Source organism: Leptonychotes weddellii, chromosome 10, assembly GCF_054177405.1.
Source record: "Leptonychotes weddellii isolate Sample4059 chromosome 10, ASM5417740v2, whole genome shotgun sequence".
Lineage (NCBI taxonomy): Eukaryota > Metazoa > Chordata > Mammalia > Carnivora > Phocidae > Leptonychotes > Leptonychotes weddellii.
The window spans coordinates 11,010,253-11,037,569 of NC_138378.1; the positions used below are offsets into that span (position 1 = coordinate 11,010,253).

Here is a 27,317-nt window from a genome sequence, read left to right on the forward strand (position 1 = left end):
CGGGGTGGAGAAGGACACGCAGGAAATATCAGCATTACTATCACATACTGTTTCTTCACCTGGGTTGTGGGTTCACAGGTGTTCGCTTGATTATGGTTTGTAAATATACATAAATTTGATCTACTTTTGTATGTACTGGATACTTCTTTTTATAAAGCGATTACAGAATTTTACTTTTTCAATGAGTGCACACCAAGAATTAAAACTCAAAAGCTTTTGTTTAAAAGACACAGGATTCGTTGGAAACGTGTGGCCAGAGAAGTGGGACATTCGGGAACCTGTGGCAGGAAAGACCCAAAGAGAGGGGTCGGAGTAAAAATGTAGGCTTGACAACCCTGTGTGGTGAGTGGAGATTCATTACAGAAAACGGAAGCGTCTCAAACTCACCCAGGCAGCAAGGGCACTGGCCGACGGGATATAGCAGGCCGTTCCGGGACGGGGCAGGAAGCAAAGACCAGCTGGCCCACCCGGAGGCTGGGCGGGCTAGGCCGATGGGGTGGTGTGGGCTGAGAGACTTCCCCTGTGAGGACAGCTAGCGTTCACCAGACCCTCTGTGTGCACAGCTGGAAGCTCTCCTAAATGCCTTGCACGTGTTAATGCATTTACCCCTTGCAGCAGCTCTCTGAGGTAGACATTTATTTACCATCCCATTTTGCAGATGAGGAAAATGAGGCTTAGAGTAAACAACTGGCTCAAGGTAAGGAAGCAGCAGAGCTGGGATTCGAACCCAAAACAGCCTGACACCAGAGCCCAAGCTCTAAATTGCCGCCCCTACACCCTCTTTCAGATCTCCTGTGTCCTCACTAGTGACTCCCCCCCCACCCCGCCACCCTGAGGCTGGAATAATTAGCTTTAAATCATTGCAGTCTCTGGGCTTTGGTTTGTACATCTGTACAATAAACGGATTCAAATAAATGAATTTTTTAGCTCAAACATCCAGGCACTGAGTGGCTGTTGAGATGTGAAAATGCTCTTGAATGTTGAGGAGCATTCTGCGGACGCATGGTGTTAGGATGATCATCCTGTTGGTGGTTGGTAACTAAATCCCACTCTCTTCTCCTTGCAGATCCTTGCCATAATTTCCATCATGTTCATCGTCCTCTCCACCATTGCCCTGTCACTCAACACGCTGCCCGAGCTGCAGAGCCTTGACGAGTTCGGCCAGACCACAGACAACCCCCAGCTGGCCCATGTGGAGGCCGTGTGCATTGCATGGTTCACCATGGAGTACCTGCTGCGGTTCCTCTCCTCACCCAAGAAGTGGAAGTTCTTCAAGGGCCCGCTCAATGCCATTGACTTGTTGGCCATCTTGCCATACTATGTCACCATCTTCCTCACCGAATCCAACAAGAGTGTGCTGCAGTTCCAGAACGTCCGTCGTGTGGTCCAGATCTTCCGCATCATGCGTATCCTCCGCATCCTTAAGCTTGCACGCCACTCCACCGGCCTCCAGTCCTTGGGCTTCACCCTGCGGAGGAGCTACAATGAGCTGGGCTTGCTCATCCTCTTCCTTGCCATGGGCATCATGATCTTCTCCAGCCTTGTCTTCTTTGCTGAGAAGGATGAGGATGACACCAAGTTCAAAAGCATCCCAGCCTCTTTCTGGTGGGCCACCATCACCATGACGACCGTTGGGTATGGAGACATCTACCCCAAGACTCTCCTGGGGAAGATTGTTGGGGGGCTCTGCTGCATTGCAGGGGTCCTGGTGATTGCCCTTCCCATCCCCATCATTGTCAATAACTTCTCTGAGTTCTACAAGGAGCAGAAGAGGCAGGAGAAAGCAATCAAGCGGAGAGAGGCTCTGGAGAGAGCCAAGAGGAATGGCAGCATTGTATCCATGAACATGAAAGATGCTTTTGCCCGGAGCATCGAGATGATGGACATCGTGGTTGAGAAAAATGGAGACAATATGGGTAAGAAGGACAAAGTGCAAGATAATCACTTGTCTCCCAACAAATGGAAATGGACAAAGAGGACACTGTCTGAAACTAGCTCAAGTAAGTCCTTTGAAACCAAGGAGCAGGGATCCCCTGAGAAGGCCAGATCATCTTCTAGTCCTCAGCACCTGAACGTCCAGCAGTTGGAAGACATGTACAATAAGATGGCCAAGACCCAATCTCAACCCATCCTCAATACCAAGGAGTCAACAACACAGAGCAAACCAAAGGAAGAACTTGAAATGGAGAGTATCCCCAGCCCTGTAGCCCCTCTGCCCACGCGTACAGAAGGGGTCATTGACATGCGAAGCATGTCAAGCATTGATAGCTTCATTAGCTGTGCCACAGACTTCCCTGAAGCCACCAGATTCTCCCACAGCCCTTTGGCATCACTTCCCAGCAAGACTGGGGGCAGCATGGCCCCAGAGATGGGCTGGCGGGGAGCTCTGGGTGCCAGTGGTGGTAGATTTGTGGAGGCCAACCCCACCCCTGATGCTAGCCATCGCTCTACCTTCTTCATTGAGAGCCCCAAGAGTTCTCTGAAGACAAACAACCCCCTGAAGCTCCGAGCACTTAAAGTCAACTTCATGGAGGGGGATCCCAGTCCACTAGTCCCCGTTCTGGGGTTGTACCATGACCCTCTTAGGAACCGGGGGGGCGCTGCAGCTGCTGTTGCTGGACTGGAGTGTGCCACACTCTTGGACAGGCCTGTACTGAGTCCAGAGTCCTCCATCTACACCACAGCAAGTGCTAGGACGCCCCCCCGATCACCTGAGAAACACACAGCAATAGCATTCAACTTCGAAGCAGGTGTCCACCAGTACATTGATGCGGACACAGATGATGAGGGGCAGGTGCTCTACAGTGTAGATTCCAGCCCTCCCAAGAGCGTCCACGTGAGCACCAGTCCCAAGTTCAGCGTTGGGACAAGATCAGAGAAGAACCACTTTGAAAGCTCCCCCTTACCCACCTCCCCTAAGTTCTTAAGGCAGAACTGTATTTACTCAACAGAAGCATTGACTGGAAAAGGCCCCAGTGGCCAGGAAAAGTGCAAACTCGAGAACCACATCTCCCCCGACGTCCGCGTGTTGCCGGGAGGAGGAGCCCATGGAAGCACACGGGATCAGAGCATCTGAGCTACCCCACCTGCAACAGAGACTTGTGGCAAGACCTGAGAGGTGTGCAGTTCAGCTTCCCTGCCGCAGAGCTTTTCCGCACGAACTCAGAAAGGCTCTGCAAAGCCCCCAGACAGAAGCGAAACTCCAGGGGAGGCTCCCTAGGGCCTTGAGAGCCATGATAGGTATGACCGAATGAAGTCGGCCAAGCCACAGGATGTGGCGTCTCCTTGTACCAAGTCCACTGCCCTCTTTGGGAGATGACATGGGCAGAACTCACAGCCACCACTACCACATGCTGGACCTAACCAAGGCCACCTCCTCCCCACTCGTCTGTCACGGCTCTCCATCAGAGCCTCAGTGGTGGGGGGGGGGGGCAGCATCTCGATCCCTCCAGGCTTCAGCTGGAGAAGGATGCCGGAACAAGTGGCTGGGTTGACCAATTTGGTTTTGGGTGTTACCTGGCCACCTGTAGGAACTCCTGTCCATCACCTCCTGGATGGATCCCACTGTTAGAAAGCTACAGAGGACACTCGTGTCATGGGGAAATTTCCGCGCCATCAGCCGCGATCCCAGCGCAAAACCCTTACTCAAATGTCTTCATTGACTTCAGTGTTCCATAGTACCTGAGATTTTATTTTGAGATATCATCAGGGTGAGTTGCACCACTTGTACTTGATTCTAATTGCCCCCTGGCAATCTGGGAAGGGTTCAGACGGCAGGCACTCAGCCAACAGTATGAACTGTGAGCGTTGCTTTAGGGTTGTTAGAAGGAAAACACTTTCTGTACATCACTAGTGTAGACTCAAAAGATATGCAAGTGTCAAATATGCAAAAGAAATAGCTTATTCAAAGAGACTGTATGTTACTGAAGAACAGAATAAAATCTGATTTTTTTTTTTTTTACCTGCAAAAATGAAAGGAAAAAAGAAATCCCCAATTGAAATGCCCGATTCAGACTTCTGAATACTTCCTGCTGCAGCAGGGAAAGCATCTACTATAATAGAAATTCTTTTTTGTTTCCTGTGGTATTCAAGTTTTAAAAAAAAAGCTAAAATAAAAAGCACTTTATGTTTTTCAAAAATAGGTTCTACCAGGGACAGTGTCAACATCTTGCACTTTAAAACAAGCACTATTTCCCGTGGGCCACTTTTCGGGACTATAGTTGGGTTGTTGGTCCGTGCCTGTGTCCGGCCACGGTGGGGGATATTGTGCTGGTTTGCTGTCTGCCCTGTCAAGGTCTGTGGGCTCCTTCCCTGCCCCTCTGACGCTTCCCATTAGGTCCCTTGCAAGGAAGGGTACTGGAGCCCTTGAGCGGGGCCTCTCACAGAGTCACGTGTACCGGAAGCATGCACATCTCGGAAGAATACAGTAGACGGTGGGCATTGGGTGTTTACTCTGTTCTCTTTCGTGTCAACCAGCTGTTGGTGTGTTTTCAGTGTCACTGTCTGTACCAAAACTCAGCTCTCCTTCCTGCAGCCATCAAGGCAGCCAGTACAGACAAAAGCAATAAGTATTTGTGTGCATTGTGAACGGTTCTGGTGTATTTCTTGGTGTTGGTCTTCCTGTTCTAGTTTGACGACCTGGCGTTGGCCTGCATGAGTTGGGTCCAACAGGATGGAGTTGTTGGCCGTTCCTCGGTTCAGAAACATTGGGTTGAGCCACTGGTTAGCATGATGCCATGCTGTTGGCCCATCTGTCAGTAAAGATGACATGTCGTTGATCTGCCTGTCTTTAGTACAATGGACCGATGTCGTTCTCTTAATACGACACTGATGGATGATGCCCCACGTCCAGTAGTGTAGGTCTGCCAATCCACAATCCAGTGACAGGCATCCGTCTTCCTGATGGAACCAACATGGCGTGGTTCGCCTGTCCTTCATACAAGGTGTTACTGGTCTGCCTGTTAGTATAATGGCACGAATCCATCCGGCAGTTCACAAGTATCACGGAGTCGTTCCGCCTGCCCTCCGAACAGTGGCATGGGGTTGAACCACCTGTCACAGGTATGATGACACAGAGTCATTCCACCGCCCTTCCAAACACCTGTTCTCTGCTGAACCCATACCTGGTTCATACTGCTTCTCGGCGTCTCCGAGGACTGTGGATCCCTCCAAGAAGGTGCAGTCCTGTTCTTTGCCATGTTACCCAGCAAAACAATGCTGAAGTGTCCTGACGCTCCGAGGTATCTTCAGAGCACCCTGGCAGCAACGGCAAAGGGTCCGGGAAAGTGTGAGGTCGTCCTGTGCTGGTGGCACACCAGAGAGAGGAGGCAGCAGCAGCCCTGAGCCCTTTTCGGGGCACACAGTGCGGGCTGGGGGCCTCCTGAGGAGCGGCCGCCAGACAGTCGTCCCTGGGCCATGTCAGCTCACGTGTCTCTTCCTTGTTTTTACCACCATTTCCGTCGGCCGTCAGCACAAACGTGAAAATTCAGGGAAAACAAATGCTTTTTGATAAAAGTAAATAGTTGTGATTTCCGATTCAGATATTTTTAGAGCTGATGCTATCTGTAAAAATTAATAATAATAGAGTCTATTTTACATATCAGGAAAGTGAACATGTTTAAATATAGCCATATATAGCGAGAAGGAACTTACCACCCCTTCTTCAAATCAAGGCATTTCATTTGTTGGTTGAAGCAGATGAGAAGTGTACAGATTGGATATGACTTCTTTCTTTCTTTTAAACTAATAACCAATTGGTGCAACTCTCCTTGTAACCAAAGGCCCTTTCTGCCTTGTGTGGTCCCACAGGACCTGGCCCTCCCTTCCCCATGTAGTTTGTCTGACCTTAAAGTAGCATTTTATTGAGTCACTTTTGAAGGACGAATTCAGAAGTATCATTAAGAACCTACCTTTTCAGGCTTACTAGCCAGAGTCCTATAGAGTTCTTATAGAAACAGAATAATTGAAACTCAGCATATACTATGCTTAGAAAGTATTGCATTTTGTTTTGTTTTTTTTTCTTTTACTTGTGTATGTATTGTGGGAATATAGCTTTTATCCTGTGCCCAACTCAAAATAGAGTATTGTAAGTTTTCCCAGGCCCCACCTGCCAAAAATGAACATTCCCCGATGTTTAATATGTGTATACTCCTACTATACCTGTGTATATGCACTGGGAAATCTACCTAAGAGTCTCCACTGAGAAGCTGACCTTGACAGATCCTCATAGAGGACAGGAAAGCATGGTTTGGAGGCAAATACCACTTTAACTCGGTGATCCATGTCCCACCCATTCCTGAACCAATGAAAATGGGGAAAAAAAAACAAAACAAGTCAACCCAAAGAAACCAAACTAGGGGCTGGAGCGGGTGAATGCCTGGTCCCTTTGGTGAATTTGGTGAAACTCGTCAAGAACCCAGCGGACCTTGGCTTCCAACTTCCACCATTATCAGTAAGGGCTAGGGACCAGGTCCCCGTGTGATCGGGGTAGTCTGCGACCTGTGGAGAGAGGTGGGCGAGCTCTGGAGGAGTCGGCTTTTTCACTTTTTTTTTTTTTTTTTTAATCTTTGGGTAAAGAAAAACAACAGGACTTCGGTGCAGTAGATTTCTCAGTGCCTTCTTTAGGAATTTTATCTTAAGCACACTCAATGGGGAAAGAAAAAAAGAAGACAGAACATTTGTCTCCATGAAGTCCCTTTCTCTAAAAGCACTGGGGATCGAGAAGGACGAAGACTGGGGAACAGCAAAATTCTGAGGAGGCCTTTCCTTTCAACTCACCCGGCTTGCCCCCGAGTAGTGCTGGTGAAAACAGACTTTGCCAAACTGATTACCAGCTCTCCTCTACCACGTCTTGGTGACTGTAGCTTCACCCCTGCCCTTTCTCCTAATAAGACCCACTCTTCTGAGGAGAAAAACAACAACAACAACAGAATTCTCTTCTTTAAAACTGTGATGTATTGATGTTTGTAACTATTGTACATTTCTGTCTTGCTCACGGCTGGAGTGTCTAGTCCACGGACAAGGGGAAATTGAAACTTCACCATGGACAAGGGTTCACTAGAACCAGGTCTCTCTCTCTCTCTCTCTCTCTCTCTGTCTCACCTCCCTTTCCTTATTTCTCTGCCAACTAGCCCCAAGTAACATGACCCCAGGCTTCAGCCTCCAGTTAGGTTTTTGAATCCAATGAGATTGAAGTGATACGACTCTAGGGCATGATCCTTTGGGAGAGGGAGTCTTTGGGAGATCCTTTTCCAGTGGCAGGAGGAAAGAAGGGGTCAGCTCTGCGGCCCCCCAGAGGGACAGGGGAGAGCCTCCAGCCCTGAGCCCAAGTTTCCCCGGCTTCCGGTTTCTCACCACTTATATGACAGCATGCAAATGCTTTCACTCAGCCAGGGGGACCCAAACCAGCCTGGCTATGCCCCCCAAAATAAAAATTACCTCTGCATTTTCTGTTGCCACATTTCTGGCTCTAGAAGTATCCGACGCAGGGCTACATCGTAGGATATCCACATATCTCAGAGTAGTCTATTTTTCTGTTCAGATAAAAAGGATATAGGTGTATGTGTGTGGTTAGCAAATTTGTAATAGGGCCATTCAGTCTCATTGCTTCTTTTGTAATAGAGAATAACATCTTAGGAGTTTTATGGTTGGTCATTATCATAGCTGATATTTTCTGGTCTTTTTCATTTCCTCCCATTGCCCGTCGGGTTCTCTTTCTTCCTTTTGGACCTGACTTTCGGGGGGGTGGGGAAAGACTTCGGGCTCTGACTTCCTCATGCAAGCATTTCCTGACACTTGACCTAGAGTCTGTGGACACTGTTACTTTCCTCGTTCTGTGTGTTTCTCCTATTTATTGTTCTTAAGATTCCAGGGCACGGGGGCAGGAGTGAGACCAGGAGAAGCAGGGCTACGGATGGCCCTCAGAATCAGAATGGCATGTGGGCTGGTTCAGCTCCTCCTCCCCCACCCCACTGGCATTTTGAAGAGACTGAATTTTCTCATCCCCGGAGATCTTGGGAGGGCAAATCTCACGCAAGCAAACCTCCTGTTGAGGTCCAGAATGCACCCAAGCACCCTCTTGGCTGGCCTGCTGCCATGTCCAGCGACCCACTCCCCTGTAACATCAATTGGATCCGAAAGCCAGAGCATTTTCAGGTTCTTGCGAACCTCAGAGAACATGCTGGGCCTCGGATCTCATCAACTTCTTACCTGTTCCTCATTTTAATCCACTTGCAGCATCCTCACACACACACACACACACAAAAACCACAGTAGACAAGCTTGCAGCCAAACCCTGAGAAGATGTGTCCCCTAGAATGTGCCATTGCATCTCCCCCTCCCTTCCCAGCTGCCTGGCTCCATAGCACCAGAGACTTGTGGCAAGGGCAATGTTTATCCAGCTACCACCTATCCAGGCCCTGGGGAATTTCTGGACTGTCCTGCTTAATTCCACCAGGCAGCTTTCAGCCTCAGGTGGGCAGAGGACATCTCATGAAGCAGGATCTTCAGCAGAAAGTGATTCTCCACTCTTCAACTCATGCAGGAAGATGAAGAAAGGCCAGATGATCTCAGATTGGCATTCATTTCTAGGTGTTCATACCCCACCTGCCTCACTACCAGCTTCAGGACTCTGGCCTCTGCCCAGATCAGAGTTTTGAGCTGAATCCGGACCCCCATGGCAGTGAACCATCCCTTCGATAAACCCCAAGAGGAAACCAATCCAAGGACGAATGTATTATTCTGGACTATGCCCCTCATCAGTTTTCCCACCCCCAAAATTCCTGGTAATCTGGTTTGAACAAGAGCCAAATAAAACAGATGAGATTTTTTAAAAACTTTGCACAAGAACAAAACAAAATTGTCTCCCAGTAGTTTGCCAGGTTTGATGCCCAGACAAGCAAATAACTCTATTCTGTGGCTGGTTTCATCTAGAGAGAGACTGGGAAGTTTGGGTTTCTATGCACTGCCCCTGCTTTTGTCTTAACCTGGAATTTCTCCTGAACATCCCCAAATGCCAACTTAAAGAAATGGATTCGGAAGGGGCTCTGGTGAATCCAGCGGTCCCTCGTCTTTTTTTCCCCTCCAGTTCTCATTCTCCATTCCTCTCTGCAAAGATCCTGAAAAGATCTTCTAAAGGCTGGCCAGGATGGGGAAAGGGAAGGCTGGCCAGGATGGGGAAAGGGGCCGTTCTCCTGAAGAAGAAACCACATGTCTGCAGGATGGCTGCAAGTGAGTCTCTGAAAGCCTCTCTTGCCTGAGAGAAACAAAGTGGTCAATTTCAGCTCAAATTAAAGAAGTGATTCTCATGGGCGGGGCTGCCTCACCATGGAATTCGGTACCTGGTTGGGGAATGAGCTGCTTAAAAAGAAGCTAGATGATGCACAAAATGGATGTTGCAGAGGGACCCTCACACTGCATGGCCACTGGACTGAACAACCAGGGAAATCCCCCCCTCCCCCAGGGAGGTGTGTATGTGGTTTGGACATCTGGGCGCAGGCTCAAGGCATTGAGGCAAAAGCAGGGAGGACAGTGAGCAGGAACTCAAATTCTAGGATTCGGAGTTTTCCGCGGGGGTGCCAGGGAGGGAAGTGGCAGCAGGATACCCTGCTTCCCCTCTGCTTCCTATCTTGGGCAATTTTAATGACCCTGCCAATCTCTCATCTAACCCATCCCCAGTGCCCTCACAGGCACCACACTGGGTGGGATGAGGCTTATGCTACCCTCCCCAGACCAGCCAAGGAACAGTCCCAACTCTGGCTGGTCATCTCATGGTGCTTCAGTTCTTCTGCCCAGACCCTGTGCCCTCCTAGGCCTGAGGCTTTCTGTACAAGAGATGCAATTATCTTTTATCCACTAGCCAGCCATCGAACTGCCCAGGCAATAGCAAATGGCACCATTCCAAAAGGGCTTTTTTTTTTTCCTTCTGGCAAATAAAACAGAAAAATCCCATTCAAGACATTGGAAAAGCCCCACCCAATGAAGTAAGTCCAGAAGGACCAAAAGAGAGAGGCAGCTGGAATCCAATTTTGCAGCCAAACAAGGCTTCGGCTGCCCAGTCTCCCACATCCATAGCCCCTTCCCGAGTGGGTCTGGATACTGCATCCTCCAAGGAGAGCATTTGACACAAGAGGATTTAAAATCCCCCTCCCCCTAATTGTGTATAGTGGGTTTGGAGGAGGTGGGGCTTCATCCTCAGGGCGACCCCAAGTCCAGGCAGTTGTAGGTGGTTTTATTATGAAGTGAGGCAGAACGATAGGATTGCATGGATAGACTGAGCAGCTACTTTCCCCAAAAACACAGTGAAACAAAAATCCAGTTCCCAAGATCCCCCCTTTGAGGCTCTGTCCTGCAGAAATATCTCAAGTTAGTGGCTACCATGGCATGACATATTCTGGAAAATGAAGGAAACTCCCAATTCTGTCTCATTGAGATGCTCTCAAGGGTCCTGCATGGATCATCCCACACTTCTTGCCTCCCTGAGCTAATCCAGGTTTGGAAAACAAGGAGGGAAGCACAGGAGAAGATGCCCAAGAGATTCAGGCTTCTCCATGGCTTTGGCTTGTGGCCCCCTGGTCTTCACTAGGGTTTTGGGCTCTCCCTTAGATAGGCTTGACATTGAAGCTCCATGTGCCTAATGGGTGGGGAAGAGGAAGATCAGCAGCTGCTGGGCTGGGGGCAGCTGCGCTGTTTGATCTCCAGACCTATCCAGGCTTCAGTCCAAGGCCAAGGGCTGGCAACATCATTTTATGTGCCAGGAACTCGGGGTTATCCCCCAGTGTATGCCCATGGCACATATTGGGCACCCAACCTGTGTTCCTTTGAGTGAGTGAATGTGTAAATGATTGACTTGTGAGTGAGTGAATACAGAAGTTCATCGGTTCTTGCCTGGCTTGAGGTATTGCTAACTGGGAAGGAAGGAGAAATGGGGGACCCCTCGCATTAAAGCCTGTAAGCCCCACCAATGCCATTTGGGCTTTGACTCAGCTGGGGGCCAAGATGATGTCCAAATTTGACAGTTGTCTGCCCTAAGGGCCTCAGTCTTCTCAGAGCAACACTTCCAGGGGCCCCACAGGGAGCCCCAGGCTCCTTCCTACTCTCCTATTCTGCATTTTCAGCCTCACGTTCTAGTTTAGCTCACAGAGAAGGGATTTGCTGGGGGCAGGAATTTGGGAGCTGACATCTGGAAACTGGATTGCGTTCCCTGAGCCATGGGAGTCCAGCTGGAAAAGAGGGCCAACCTTCCCTCCTCCAACTTTGAGAGCCAATGGTCTTCCTTTTTTTCTGAGCCCCAGTGTCCCCCAAGGTAGCATGTTGCCCCAATTCCATTAGCTCTAAGACCCTCTGTCTCTCCCAGGAACCATGGTGTGAGGCTGAGGCTTTTCTGCCAGCAAAGCCATTCTGATCACCCCACCCATGTTGGGGGCCAAGCCAATCACATTAGCCATAAATGACCAATGTCCTTAGCCACTCTTTTCTCGGGGTCGCATTTGTGGGTCCTGTTCATCTCTGGTCAGTTGATGTCTCTAGTCCTTCCTGTAAAAGTGAAAATGAGCATTGTGTGTGTGTATGCACGTGCACACACACACACACACACACCACATACACACAAAAACCAAACGACAAAATACCTGTCTTTTTATGCATGTGATGAGATGAAATTGTGACCTCCAGCTGCTGTCCTGTCTTGTAAAATATGTCCAAACGTTCAAGAATTTCTAAGCAAATGGTCCTTTAATGAAGTATGCACAGTTCAATAAAAAGGTATGGAGAAAACGAGCTTGGTGGAGTTTGTATTATTTTCTGGAGGGCACAAGGGAGATGGGGATGTGAAGATCTGCAGGAGAGGCTGAATCGGGGACCTGGAGGGGCAGCACTAGCTTTTTCTCCACCTGAAAGAGAGAGGGTCTGAAAATGTAATGGGCTTGTCACCCTGATATGCAAGCAGTGGTAATGCCCCCCCGTGCTGCGTTCACGGACCAAAGCCCAAATTCTGGTTATTTGGCTGTCATGTCAGCTGTACCTGGGCATTCTTGGCCTCACTACCTCTCTCTCATCAAAATGTCTCACGGTGCCTATGAGAGTCGCACACACAACTCTGGAGATCCGTCCCCCTTCTCTGCTTCATTGTTCTCCATACCACCACCACCTCTGACACACTCTATTTTATTTATGTATTTTGTTTATTGTTGACCTCCGTTCAATAGAACGTAAATTCCTGCCTCCAAGAGAACATAAATTCAAAACCTGGAAAGCAAAGGGAATAAAGACTAAAACAAAAACCAAAAAAACCCGGAACAGAATATCCAAGGACCATGTGTGTGTCTGTCTGTCTGTTTTGCTTTGTTTTTTTTTTAATTTTACCCATACAAATAGTAACATACCGTAAACACGGCTCTGCAGATTGCTTTTGTCATTTCATCGATCTTGAAAATCATTCTGTATTTCTGTATTAATGCATGAAGAGCTTCCTCGTTCTCTCGGGAGCCTGTGTTCTGTTCTATTGTATACAGTAATTGCTAGTCTCCTACAGCTGAGCATTAAGGTTGCTTCCAAACTTTTGTGATAACAAACAGTGCTGAAATGAATGGCCTGTCAGCGGTGCCTGTGGCTCTGCCTCCAAAATAGATCTGCAGTCTGTGCTGCTCGCCCCTGAGCCTCCGCAGCTCGGGGCCACGGCGTCATTGTTACCGCCTCATGATTGCACCGGCCTCCAGACCACGCTCCCCGCTTCCACCCTCGATCGCGTTCAAGCTCTTCTCAGCGCAGTGGCCGGAGGGATCCGGTCAAACTGTCAGTCTGATCATGTCGCTTCGCTGTCAAAACGTTCCAGAGGCTTCTCAGCACATTTTGAATAAAATCCAAAGTCCTTGGTGCTGTCTGCAAGGCCATACACCCCCTGGCCCCACCTGTCTCTTTGATTTCACTCCCCTCCCCACCCCACCCCACCCCCCGCCCCGCTCCCCCCTGAGGGTGTTTGGCTCCATTGTCGCTGGCCTCCTCGCTGTTCCTCAAACATGCCCAAAGTGGACTCACCTGATGATTCTGCCCCTTTGCAGCCCCTTCCCTGACCCCTCAATCTTCTTGGATCTCCTGTCTTATTACTCTCCCCTTCCCTCACTCCCCTTCAGACACGCTGGCCACCATTCTATTTTCCAATACACCAAGCACACTTCCATCCCAGGGCCTTTGCACTGGCTGTCCCCTATGCCTGGAACATCTTTTCCAGGCTAGCCACATGGCTCATTCCCTCACCACCTTCAGGTGTCATCTTCTCAGCATCCCCTTTATCTGATAATCCTGGTTATAATGGCAACTTCCCCTGCCCACACACACATACCTCTCACAATCTGTCCCCTCCCACTTATTGTTCTCCATCACACCATCTCTGACACACTATATTTTATTGTTTACCTCCCTCCAATAGATCATAAATTCCTCCCTCCAGTAGAGCATAAATTCAAAAACTTAAAAGCAAAGAGAACAAAGACTGAAAGAAACAGAAGATCCAAGGACTGTGGGACAACTATAAAAGGTGTGACATCTGCATAAGGGGACTACCGGAAAGAGAAGAAAGAAAGGAACAGAAGAAATATTTGAAATGATAATGACTGAGAAGTTCCAAAATGTAATGTCAGACCAAATCACAGATCCAAGAAGCACCAAGAAACATAAATTTCCCCAAAATAACTCCACCAGGCATGACATTTTCAAACTAGAGAAAAATCAAAGATAAGAAAAAAATCCTGAAAGAATCCAGAGGAAAAAACACCTCACCTATAAAGGACCAAAGATAAGAATTACATCTGACTTCTCAGAAACCATGCAAGCAGGAAGAGAGTGGAATGAAAGATTGCAAGTATTGAGGGGGGGCGGAAAAAACCCCACCAACCTAGAATTCTATACCCTGCAAAATTACCACACAAAAGTGCCAGAGAAATAATGACTTTCTCAGACAAAAATTGAAGGAATTTGTTGCCAGTTGACCTGTATTACAAGAAATGTGAAAAGAGTAACACGTCCTCCAGAGGAAGGCTGCCAATTAACAGATGAAAACGTCTGACACACTGGTGCAAAGAAGAAAAATGAAATTGGGTAAAGAGAGAGAGAGATGGGGCAAAAAAATAGCACCCAATTCACAAGGCTGGCATAAAGATTAAACCAAATGATCCATATAAAGCACCTTGTATAGAGGCGGGCACAGGTAAGTGATAAACAAACGTTGACCACTGGTGTGGTTTCAGTGCTGGATCATGGGGCACACACGGGTTAGAGACCCTAGGGCGCTGCTCCCCTGAAGTTTACAGCATTTCATAAACTGTGAGCTGGGACCCACTTGTGCAGGAGTTCTTAAAATTGGTGTGCCCTGGGCCCCCAGGCAGTCGATGCACCCCATGGACACCTTCTCTGAAAAATAATTTTAAGTGCATGAAATAAGATACATAGGTTTACAAAAGAAACCTATTCTATTGAAATGCAATTATCAAAATATTTTAACTATGTGATGTAATACATGTGCTTCTTTATTAACAAACAATAAGAGCTCACAGTGGGTCTAGTAATGACCAAAACGTTGAGGGACGGAAGAGCATTAAATGCTGTTTTAAGGTATCTGCAACAACTATAATAGAATACAAAATAATCTATGACTAGTATTCATGACAAGTACTGCGAATACTACAATGATTTGTTGCCTGTGTGCACAACTGAAGGAAGTGTTACAGGTCAGCTGGAGGTCAGTGAAAATAAAGAAAGGGAGTTCTGTCTCATGCAAGTTTACAGACCCAGATTACAAACCTGCATTACGGAACTTCTCAATTTATTTCACGGGTCATGACTAGTACTTTTTAAATGAAAGAACAATTTGGCTGGAATAGAAATAGAAATATAGAATAGAATAGAATAGAGGGCGCCTGGGTGCTCAGTCGGTTAAGCGTCTGCCTTCGGCTCAGGTCATGATCCCAGGGTCCTGGGATCGAGTCCCGCATCGGGCTCCCTGCTCTGTGGGGAGCCTGCTTCTCCCTCTCTTCCCCACTTGGGCTCTCTATCTCACTATCTCTGTCTCTCTCAAATAAATAAAATCTAAAAAAAAAAAAAATTTAAAAAAAAAAGAATAGAATGGAATAGAATGCATTGCTCATAATGTGAGTACAGATTCATGCAATTTCCATTTCAATTGTGTGTGTTACAGGTCATGATGCAAAATGTACTTCTTCCTGCAATTCAGAAATAGCCGAGAAGCAAGGACATGGGAGAAAGCAGGCCCATCATAGCCACTGCCACACTGCAAGTGCAAACATCCTTGTCCCTCCCTCCAGGCCCCATCTGCCCTCCTGCCCACACACAAGTACACACACAGGCTCCAAAAAGGCTGTGTTGTCAGGAGTTGCCCAACTGTTTCCCCCCTCCTCGGGGAGAGGAGCAGGTGTGGCGATGCCCGTGTCCTGAGCTCATTGCCCGTCTGGGGACATGTCCCTCCTGATGGCCACATGTCCCCAAAGCAAATATTAGGAGAGCTTTTGTGAGGAGCCAGCTGGAGGCGTGTCTGAGGGTGCCAGGCTGCAAAGGTTCAGGGCTAAATAAACTGCCCGAGAGGAGACACTATAGGGGATGAAGGCTGGGCAGGTCATTTTGTGCTTTTCCTGGATGTGTGTGTTCTTACTCCCAATCCTGGATCTGGGAATAAGTTTGGGAGAGGACACTGCAATCAGAAAAAGCAAAATTTCTAAGGGAACCTACTCTCTGGTCTCCCGAGCGGAAGGGAGTCTGACACTTGCAGAAGGGAGATGCAGGAACAAAGGACCCACTAGTCAGATGTGTTGGCAATATCCCCCCTGTGTTAATAAGCAGGAACTGGCTGGAGGGGGAAGATGGGCTTTGAGGGGGTTCGTCAAGCTGCAGCTCAGTCTAGTGGTGCCGAAGAGAACACTTGGGGTCGGAAGCACCTGAGTTCAAATTCTGGCTACAGCACTGCTTTGCTGTGTGACTTGGGGCCAGTCCTTTTCCCTCTCTGGACCTTGGTTTTCTAGTCTGTAAGACAGGAAAATAATAGCCTCCACTTCAAGGGGCTGCTGGAGGGCCTGGAGGAAAAGACGTAAATTGCTTAGCCCAAAGCTTGGCATACAGTGAGCACTCAATAATGGTAGCCCTCACTGTCACTATAATTTTTACTGCCACTGCAACCTGCAGCCTACATCCATTGCTTAATGGAGATCTGTTGTCTAGCTGAGCTCCTACCAATGCCAGAAATCACAGAGAACATGAAATCATGCTAGTTAACATTTACCGAACATTTACTGCATGGCAGGCCCTGTTCCAAGCCCTTTATGTGATTTGCTAATTAATTCTCAACAACAACCCTATGAAATACAACCTATGAAATTATCATCATGGGTATCATCATAAAATTATCATCACCAACAACCCCGTGAAATGATCATCCTCTTTATTTTACAGATGAGGAAATATGTCAGTTATCTATTGCTAAGTAACAAATTATCCCAATGCTTAGTGTCTCAAAACAACAATAAATATTTATTATCTCACACAGTTTCTGTGGCTCAGGAATTTGGGAGTGGCTTAGCTGCATGGCTCTGGAATGGACTCTCTGATGAGGTTGCACTGAAGATGTCGGCCGGACGACCTTCATCTGAAGGCGTGACCGGGCCGGAGGGCTGACTTCCAAGATGACGCCCTCACATAAGTCGGCAGGTTGATGCATAGCTGTTGGCAGGAAGCCTCAGTTCTCCACCACCTGAATTTGTCCATAGGGTTCCTTGAATGTCCTCACATACCACTGAGGGCTTCCCCAGAGTGAACAATCCAACAGAAAAACAGACCTACAATGTGTCCCCCCCCATTGTTTTATTGTGACAAAATACACATCACATGAATTTTACCATCCCTAGCCATTTTTTTTAAAGATTTTATTTTTAATTGATCTCTACACCCAACATGGGGCTCGAACTCATGCCTCTGAAATCAAGAGCCACATGCTCCTCCACCTGAGCCAGCCAGGCGCCCTCCCAGCCATTGTTAAGTGTGCAGTTCAGTGGCATTAATTATCCTCAAACTATTATGCAACCATCACCACCATCCATCCCTGGAACTTTTTCATCTTGCAAAACTAAAACGCTAAACCCATTAGATAATAACTCCCCACTCTCCCTCCTCCAGCCCCTGACAACCACCACTGTACTTTCTGTCTCTATGAGTTTGACTCCTCTAGGTACCTCCCATAAGTAGAATCATACAGCATTTGGGTTTTTTGTGTGGCTGACTTATTTCACTCACCATCATGTCCCCAAGGTTCATCCATGTTTTCGCCTACATCAGAATTCCCTTCCTTTTTAAGGCTGCATAATACTCCACCATCACAATGTGTTTTTATTATCCAGACTTGGAAGTCACGCACACTGCACTTTTGCAATATCCTCTAGGCCACACAGGTCAGCCCTATTCACTGTGCAAGGGGATGACCCGAAGGAGTGAATACAAGGACATGAGAATCACTGGAGGCCATCTTGCAGGCTGGCCACTGCAGAACGGAGGCCCCAGAGGTTTAGTGGATTTACCCAAGGTCACACAACAGGCAAGTGGCAGACCCTGGATTTGAACCCAGATCCCATGACAGGCATCGAGGTATAACCACTCTATAGTATTGACACCCCCCAATCCACACCTCAACGTGGCTTCCACTGGGGAAGGAAAAGACCCCTGGTGGGGCAGAGACTGCCCGAGCCAAAGGTCAGGAAGCCTGGGCTGGGGTCTCAGTTCTGGCCCTAATTCACCACGTGACCCCAGGCAAGGCCCTGCCCCCCTCGAGGGCTCGGTTTTCTGAAGTGTCAAGCAGGGGTGCAATAACCACTCCCCAGGTTGTTGAGGTGAATAAAGAAAATGAATATACTATATAAAGCTTAATCCACAGAGAGATGTGAAAATAATACATGCCCTTCTTTTTGTTTGTTTAATGATTACTTATTTTCTAGGTAATAATCTCACATGGTGTCAATTGGAAAGGTATGAAAGGATATCCAAGGAAAATCTCTCTCTCACCCCATCTGGTCACCACCCAGTTTCCCTTTCCAAAGACAGCTACTCCTAATAGTTTCTCATTGAAATATCACATTGCTTTATTTTCTTAAACCAACCTAATTTCCAAGGACATGCTAAGCAGGAGAGAAGGTCAGCTCAGCCCCTCTTGGGTCTGGGGAGCCTGGGTCTCACCTGGCACCAAGGCATAGACAGTTACTCCAGAGGGATAGGCAGTCAGGGAAGGCCTCCCAGAGGTGGTGATTTTAAGACAAGATCTGATTGACAGGAAAGAGCCAACCACACAAGAGCTGGGAAAACAGCGTTTTAGGCAGAGAGCACAGATAGTGCAAAGGCCCTGAAGCAGGAATACTCTCAGGAGCTTTGGCTGGAGAGGGATGTACGAGAAGAGGGAGAGGTAGGAAGGAGGTGGAAGAGGTGACCCATTACACAGCACCTTGTCAAGCATGGTTACTTTGAGCAGTGGGCAGCCACTGGGGGGTGGTTAAGCCAGGCAGCAACACAATCCTTGCATCCAGGAGCCTCCCACATAATAAGAGTGGTCCCAGCCTAAATCTATAGGCATCTGCTTATCCAAGGCAGCGTCTGGGTTCAGCCTGGAGCTGCTCAGCCTGGGAGTCCCTACCATCTATCCTTGTCTCAGCCTCCCTGCAAGCTAGACTTGAGGTCCCATTAATATAAATGAGGTCCTTTGCAGACTCGATTTCCAAATGAGTCGAGCCGTTCAAGATCTCTATTCCAGGAAATGTGAAATTTATGTAACGAAAATTAAAAGAGAAACTGGGGAAGTGGCTCCTTAAGTGCCTACTTCCTGGCTAAGTGAGCCAGGTCTGCGCATCTGGCAGGAGATGGGTGAAGACACCACCTGGGGCTGCTAGGAGTGTGTGACCAGCCGGGAGGCAGGGCACGTGTTGGCTGCGGGCAAGGGGTGAAGCCCCCAGACCCACTTCCTTCCCTCAAAAAACGAGCCAGAGTAATAATAGCTCATGTTCACTGCTTCGTGCCCAGCCCTTTTCTAAACACTTTACTCACACTGGTTATCACATTTAACCCTCACGACAACCTAATGGGATGGGCACTACTATTTTCCCCATTTTACAGATGGGGAGACAGGCTCATATTGGAGAAATGACTTGATCCAAGTCACAGAGCAAAACGGTAGCTAATTTGGGACTCAGGCCTTTTGTCTATTACTCCCACAGACCCTCTTGTCCAGAGCTCAGACAGTGTGGAATGGAAGAAAGACTCAGGAGTCAGAAAGACCTGGGTTCAAGCCCAAGCTCCACCTACCGAACCGCTGTGTGACCCTGGACAAGCAACTTATCTCCCTGAGGCTGTTTCTCTATAATCATAGCCCCTTTTCTTCAGGGTTCATCTCTGAATTAAAGGAGATAATATATAAAGATGCGAAGCACAGGATTTCAGATGCCTTCTCAAACTGGCTTAATTAAAAATTTTTAAAAAGTAAACTCTTAGAACTAGAAAGTCTTAGGGTAATGGCTTCAGGTATGGCTGGATCTAGCGGCTCTAAAAATGTCATAAGGACTCAGTTTTTTCTCTCTCTCCATGTAGTGGATCCTCACCAGGAGCTCCAGGGTTATATCTTTCTTACAGCTAAACATTTTGGTGAAAAGAGAGCTCTTTTATCCCAAAAAGGCAGCAAAAGAGCCAGAATTCACTCTTGAACAATGTGGGTCATGTGCACATCCCATAATCAATCTCTATAGTCAGAGGGATGGACTATGCTGATTGGGCCACCCGAGTCACATGTTCACCCCTGAGCTAGTGAGAAAGGTACAGAAAGCCCAGGTTGAACCACCCGGACCGTGAGGGGGACAGGCCAGGTACCCTGAAGGAAAACTGGGGGTGCCATTACCGGAAAGACAAGGAATAGATGCTAGACCAGCAAGAATGCCAGATGGTACTCCTGGCGCATAGTAGGCCCTAAATAAAGATACATTCCATCAAATGAACAAATATCTCCACCAGAGGATGGTTGTAAGGATAAAACAAAGTAATGTATGCAAGTCCCTCGCAAGCAGTCAGCACTCAGCAGATCTTATCTCCAAGGAACAAGAGGTGCTTGAACTGGGTTTGGATTCTGGTTATGTACTGATGAGCACAGACGCTAGAAGAAACTGGAAGGAAAGGCTTCCCTTGCCTTAGCCAGGCCTCCTGTACATTCATTTTCCATCCCTGGAGCAGAGAAAGGCCAGGACCAGGAATGAGGAGAGTGAGGCACGCACTGTGGCATAAAATGGGAGGGGGGAAGGCAACAAAACACTCAGTAATCAAGATAAATCATATTTTTTATTAGTTTCAGAGGTAGAATTTAGTGATTCATCAGTTGCATATAACACCCACTGCTCATTACATCAAGTGCCCTCCTTTTTTTTTTTTTTTAAGATTTTATTTATTTATTTGAGAGAGAAAGAGAATGAGCAGGGGAAGGAGCAGAGGCAGAGGGAGAAGCAGGCTCCCCGCTGAGCAGGGAACCAATGTGGGGCTCGATCCCAGGACCCTGATATCATGACCTGAGCTGAAGGCAGACCCTTAACCGACTGAGCCACCCAGGCGCCCCTCAATGCCCTCCTCAATGCCCATCACCCAATTATCTCTTCCCCCCACCCACCTCCTGTTTGTTTCCTAGAGTTCAGCGTCTCTTATGATTTCCCTCTCAATTAAGATAAATCATACTTTTAAAAATCAATATTAAAACAAAAATCCATGATAAACAAGATATTAGCATTTTAGATAAAGATATATCCATATACCCACATTTACATATTACTTATATCCAAACGTCCAGACTCATGCACATATAGACATTTTCACAGACATGTTTTTATAACATTTACTTATAAATATGCACAGGGCCACTGCACGGCACACCTCCAGGATGCCCCAGTCCATTGTAACCCACATGGATGGCATCCCCTGAATTACGCAGGCACAGCCTGGGCTGAACTCAGCAGTCCCATGTATGAACAAACATGTACAAATATCTCCATCCATAACCAACCATATACACTAAATGGGTGCCACATAACACCACACATGCAGACCTGCCAAGAGATACAATGACACAATACAGTCTCATACATGCTCACTTTCCTGCCTCAGGGCCTTTGCACTGGCTATTCCCCAAGCCTAGGATGCTCTTGCCCCAGTGAACCATGTAGCTCCCTCTTTTGCCTCCTTCAGCTTGTGCCCAGAAGTCACTTTCTCAGTGAGGCTATGATACCCTCACGTCCTACCACTGTCTGAAATTGCAACCCCCACTTGACAGTCCACATCCCCCAACCTTGCTTTATTTTTCTCCTTAACACTTAAAACCATCTAACATACTATGTTTCCTTTTTATCATACTTGATGTCTATCTACCCTGCTAGAATGTCAGCTTTGCACAAGCAGAGATTTTTGCCTGCTTTGTTCCCTGCTGTGTTCCCAGCCTCTAGAACATTGCCTGGCACCCTACTGGATGCTCAATAAATATTTGTTAAATGAACGAAAAAAAGCCAAGGAAGTGGAGATCCCTGAGAATGACTGAGACCAAATTCCCCACAACCACAGGAGGAAGGCAACCTGAAGTCACATGGAAGTTGCTTTCCAGAACTAAGTAATGATGCCAGGTATATTCTAAGAATATTCTCTCATTTAAAAAAAAATTTTTTTTATTTAAGTCATCTCTACATCCAACATGGGGCTCAAACTCACGACCCCGAGATCAAGAGTCACATGCTCTTCTCACTGAGCCAGCCAGGCACCCCTTCTCTCATTTAATCATCCCGATGACCCCATAAGCCACTACTGTCTATGTTCACTTTACACTGGATGGTGTTGAGACACCAAGAGGTTAATTCACTTGCAGAAAATGTCACAGTGCAGAAGGTTTCAAATCCAGGCACCTTGGCTTGCACACAGCCCAGTCTCTCCCCTACACACACACACACACGCACACATACACAAACTTATGTAGTATCATCAGGCTCTTCCAGCCTTTAGGCAACTCTCAGAAACGAGACCTCCTTCCCCCATACTGGGGGTTTAGGGTCCCCCACTCCTCTGCCAGTCCCCGTTCCCATTGTCCTCACTGCATCCCAGCCAAGTGTAAACCTCCTCCCTAGTGAAGCAGGAAGCTGTAGGCTGACCAGTTGTCATGGAGATGGCCCCAGCTCCTGTAAACAGTCTTGCCTCCTCGCTGCCTAGCTGGCTCACTCTTACCACTCTCAGAGGCTGCTCCCTGAGCTTACTCCTCGTTTGAGCCCTTCAGGGTGGCGGCGGGGGCCCAGAGGTCCACATGTCTATCCTGTTCCCACCTGAGGGCCACAGGAAGCTTGGAAGCAGGGCCCCTAGGTCCCCACCTCCCCTTCCCTCCCTTTGCTGGCTATGTGACCCTGAGCAGTCACTTCCCTCCTGTCCCTGCCTTAAAGGATGGTCATGAAGAGTTAATGAGTTTGGTCATTCATTCAACAAATAATTATGGAGCTCCTACCATGTGCCAGGCAATGGTCTAGGTGCTGGGGATACTGCAGCGACCAAGACAGACCAGGTCCTCAGGGAGACAGATGGCAAGTTCTGAGAAGAAAATAATAGAGATGAATGTGTATGACTGGAGGGACCAGGGCAGGGAATACTTTACTTAAGGTGGTTGGGGAAGGCCTCTCTGAGGAGGTGACATCGGAGTTGGGCCAGAATAAGAAGACAACCGTGCAAAGATACAGGAAAAGAGTATTCCAGAAAGAAAGAGCAGCATGTGCAAAGGCCCGGAGCCAGGGTGCTTTGGCCTATTGAACGAACAAAAGACCCTTCCCTCAAAATGATGTTTATGACTCTAAGGGGGTAGGCCCAAGGTGTGACCTGGGACGTATTAATGCACTTAAACTGCACAGCTGCACTCTCTCATCATCCCCATTTTCCAGATGAGGAAATCGGGGCTCAGGGAAGTGAAGTCATTTGGTTATTGCTAATATGTGGTGGAACTGATCTGAGATGGCATGTGAGTGAGAACAAACGGGAGGAAGGGAAGAACAGGAGAGAAACAGAAAGACAAGAAGAAAGGAAGCCATCTCAGTCGGGCCTGTCCCCTGAGCTGGGCTGCACTCGGGGCTCTGATGACACCCAGTGGAATCTGGGGAGTCCGCCCCACCCTGGAGAAGGGCCTGTGGCATTTCTGAATCACGGTGCCATCCGCCCCGGCTTGGCTCTTCTCCGGCGATCCAATTACTAAATGCAGCCGCATTCTTTAAAAATGTCTTTCCTCTTATGTAATGCAATAGTGACAAACGCCAAACAGATGGTGCTGTGACAAGCTTTTTCAGAGTTGATTAGGAGCCCATCTTTCAAAATTAATGTATGGGCATGTAAATGAGTTTCAGCTGGCCACAAAACCCCATCAAGAATCCATACAAGAGAAATCGCTTGATGGAGTGGCCACGCTCACCTCCTCCCCGGCCAGTGGCTCACATGACAGGGGGTCAGGTTGACTTGTGAGCACAGGTCAGAAGATACGTGGTTTAGACGGAATGGAGAAATGCCTTGGGCCTCTCAAAAGCCCCCCAAAAGCTGGAGGCTCCTCAATGGATCACCAAGACATTTTTCTCAAACTTTTACTGCTTCTTCAAGCGAGCGGACCATCTCTCTTTCCGGAGGGAAACGGGTTAGTCACAAATTATGTCAGATGCTGCCAGCAAACTGCTCCCACCCCCCCCCAAACCACCACCCTTCTTCCTCAGTGTTCAGGGATGAGATCATTTCATTCGGAGCCAATTATAGATGGAGAACACTGGAGATGTGAAAAGAAACCTCCTTGGAGCCCTTCCCTCCCACCATCACAGGCTGTACCCTGCCAGGACGGGCAGGAACAGGAGGCTGGGTGTCCTGTCCCAAGTTGAGTCTCAGGGTTTGTGAAGGCCACGCATTCCTAAGTCACAGCTTGCACCTGTTAAGCTGGGATGCAGGGCCGTTGGCTAAATGAAGCCTATGGGCCTCAGAAGTTCAGAGCTGCATGAATCCGTGAAGATAATCACTATACAGACGGGGAAATTGGGGCTCAGGAAGGAGAAAGGGTCACACAGCAAGTTGGTGGCAAAGCCAGATAGCCGGATAGCGGCCCCTCTACTTCCCATGAGGACGACGTCTGTTGTCTTGGGACCTGCCCAGCTCCCATTCCTGCTGCTCTTGATACTAGCACCTTGCATTTCCTCTGGGGGAACCATCCATCCCTTCCCCATTCTTGGTCTAAATAGTTCAGGAAGGACTGACCCCTCCCCTAACTCCAGGGATGTGCCCCTGGCACAGACCCAGAGCAGTCCATTCACTACTGCCTGATTGGTTCAGGGATGAGCAGGTGAGATGAGCCAGGCAAATAAGCAGCCACCCCAGGACTTTAGCTAAGAATAAAGCCATTGGAAATGGGAAGTGCTTCTCCTCTTGGAGATGCTGAACTGGGAGGAAGAAAGTCTGGAGCTCCCGGCAGCCATCTAGGCCACCACAAGAGGGATGCCTAAGAATCAAGCCAACACAGAGGAGAAGGGCCAAAAGAAAATGATCCGAGAGCTTCAACCTTTAAAACCGTAGATCCAGCCAAACCTGAAGGCAGACCTATTCTGGATATTTTAATTGCATGAGCCAATAATTTTCCTTTTTTTGTTAAAGTTGGTTGAGATGAGCTTGGTCACTCATGCCCCAAAGGCCCTTGACTTGACGTCCTGAGTTGGGGGCAAAGGTTCCAGGAACACCGTACCGCTTGACCCCTCCCCCCACCTCTGTCCTCAACACATTTCTGATCTTTTTTAAGTATTGGCTGGATGGAGATATTTCTCCCTCCCTAGCAGATTCCCCAACTCTGCCCAAGCTCCAGCAACACTCTCCAGAGGGAGATGCAGGTAAATGTCCCATTTTACGACCCCCGAGAGATGGCTCTGCCTTCTGGGTACCCGTAAGCAAGCTGCCCACCACCACGGCTTCTGCCTTCCTGCTCAGTCAAGAGCACAGGCTCTGAGTCCAGTTTGAATCCCAGCTCCAGTATTTCCTAATCATGAGACTTGTTCTGATGAGACCTTGTAACCTGACTCTCCTGAGCCTCAGTTTCCTCTTCTGAAAATGGGGAAAAGATGACTTAACTTACAAGCGCCTTTGAGTGGATTAAAACAAGCATCGCTCTTAGCGGGCTGCAAAAATGGTAGCTAGGAGGAGCTCCAAAAAGTATATACTTCAGAGCTTGGGCAATTCAGGCACTTACAGCTGGCCTGGGAAGACAGCAGCTAAACACACAAAAGGATTTCCGCAAAAAAAAAAAAAAGGCAACAAAAAACCAGCCTCCTGCAGGCAAAACGAGTGTAGGGGCAGAGGCAGGGAAAGCCTGCTTCTGGGGAGCCCGGCCTGGTTGTGAGTCAAGCCGTATCCTCCCTCGCCTCCTGGCCGGTCTGCACCTCTCTGCCCTCCGCTGCCCCAGCTCCTGCAGGCCCCAGACCGGCAAACGCAGGTGTTGCTCAAACACTTGCCCGGTGACTCATTCGCACTCCCAGATAGGGGGAACAGACAGTGATTCCCAGGAGTGCCCAGAGTCCTGATTTAGGAAGGAGGGCTGAGTAGCAGCAACATGTAGGCCAGTTCCTGCCCAGCCCCAAGGTCAGCTGAAAGATACACCCCTCCCCCAACTCCATCCTTGGAGCTGCTGGGCTCCAAGGCAGGGAAAGCTGGACCAGACCACTCCGAGCAGGGAGCAAGCAAGAGGGGCAAGCCGTAACTCACGCAAATTCACTATCCATTGCAGGGGTGCTTTCCAAAGTGGGACCATTGTCGAGATGATTTTACAGGAATCCAGGGTGGGGCATTAAATAATTGGTTCTAGTACGGATTCGTGCTCCAAAATGGATGAACCTTGAAAACATGATGCTGCGTGAAAGAAACCAGACACAAAAGACTGTTTGTACGATTCTATTCATATGAAATGTCCAGAATAGGCAAATTCATAGAAAGAAAAAGTAGATTAGTGGTTGCTTAGGGCTGGAGGGGTCTGATGAGTGAGGAGTACCTGCGCCTGGTACGGGATTCGTTTTAGGGAGGGGACAAAAAAATGTTCTAAAATTAGACCATTAGATGTTTATACAGTCCTTATGAATATACTGAAAAGGGCCGAATGGCACACTTTAAATGAGGGATTGGTATGGTGTGTGAATTTTATCTCAGTGAAGGTGTTTAAAGATATATTAATAACAGTCAATTCCCAAATGGAGAAAATCAGTCCTCTTTCAAGTCCCTTGAAATTTGTCAAAGAGCAAGTCTCCATTAGACTCAAGTGCTGCCTTACCTTCTCTCATACATGCTAATTTCTTGTTTGAAGGAGATGAGAGCAGGCTCCATGCTCAGTTCTTGGGCAGGAAAGATCTACCCAGACTTGTTTGGTTTCCATTATATTTATTTTTCTGATTGCCTTCAAAGTATGGCAACCGATCATTCACTTATTCATTCATTCATTGATTTATTCAACAAATATGTACTGAGCATTATTGCATGTTTTAAACATGGGGGTCACAGCAGGGAACAAGAAAAAAAAAACCTGCCCTCATGCAGCTGATGTATTACTCATGCAGGGAATCTTAACAGGAGACGTTGCTCTCGGGTTCAAATCCTCCACTCTGTCACTAACTGTGTGACCTTGGACAAGCGGCTTATCCTCTCTGTGCCTCAATATCCTCACATGTAAAATGGGGATAATAATTGCACCTAAGTCAGGATCCAATGAGTCAATGTGTATAAAGGGTCGGGACAGTGTTTGGCACATGGTAATTATTTAATAAAAGTTGGCTACTATTATTTATTTTTATTTCTAGTTGTGATAAAACATTTCCTCTTTAAACACATGTATTTGGGCGCCTCGGTGGCTCAGTCGTTAAGTGTCTGCCTTCGGCTCAGGTCATGATGCCAGGGTCCTGGGATCGAGCCCCGCATCGGGCTCCCTGCTCTGCGGGAAGCCTGCTTCTCCTTCTCCCGCTCCCCCTGCTTGTGTTCCCTCTCTCGTTGTGTCTCTCTCTGTCAAATAAATAAAATCTTTAAAATAAATAAATAAAATAAAATAAACACATGTATTTAAGTGTAAGCTTCCTTTTAAAGTAAATTTATGTAAGTAAAAAAAGGTAGAGGTGGGGGCGCCTGGCTGACTCAGTCAGAGGAACATGTGGCCCTTGATCTCGGGGTTGTGAGTTCAAGCCCCACGTTGGGTGTAGAGATTGCTTAAAAATAAAATCTTAAAAAAAAAAAGTAGG

General features: G+C 47.9%; 1 protein-coding gene and 1 long non-coding RNA gene across 2 annotated transcripts in view; one reads left to right on the forward strand and one right to left on the reverse strand.

Annotated features, from left to right (window-relative positions):
- The window catches only part of KCNB1 (potassium voltage-gated channel subfamily B member 1), a 99,379-nt gene extending 87,604 nt beyond the window's left edge, over nucleotides 1–11,775 (forward strand). Inside the window, exon 2 of the mRNA XM_081831923.1 lies at nucleotides 1,067–11,775. Coding sequence (XP_081688049.1) covers nucleotides 1,067–3,076 — 2,010 coding nt within the window. The 3' untranslated portion in view covers nucleotides 3,077–11,775. The remainder of the gene's footprint in view (nucleotides 1–1,066) is intronic.
- LOC145723648 (uncharacterized) lies at nucleotides 4,108–27,061 on the reverse strand. The gene is made up of 3 exons (XR_014148883.1): nucleotides 22,544–27,061; nucleotides 7,438–12,496; nucleotides 4,108–5,562 (listed from the first exon to the last, which is right to left on the reverse strand). It is a non-coding gene; the product is annotated as an uncharacterized LOC145723648 (long non-coding RNA).
- Between the last annotated feature and the right edge of the window lie 256 nt (nucleotides 27,062–27,317).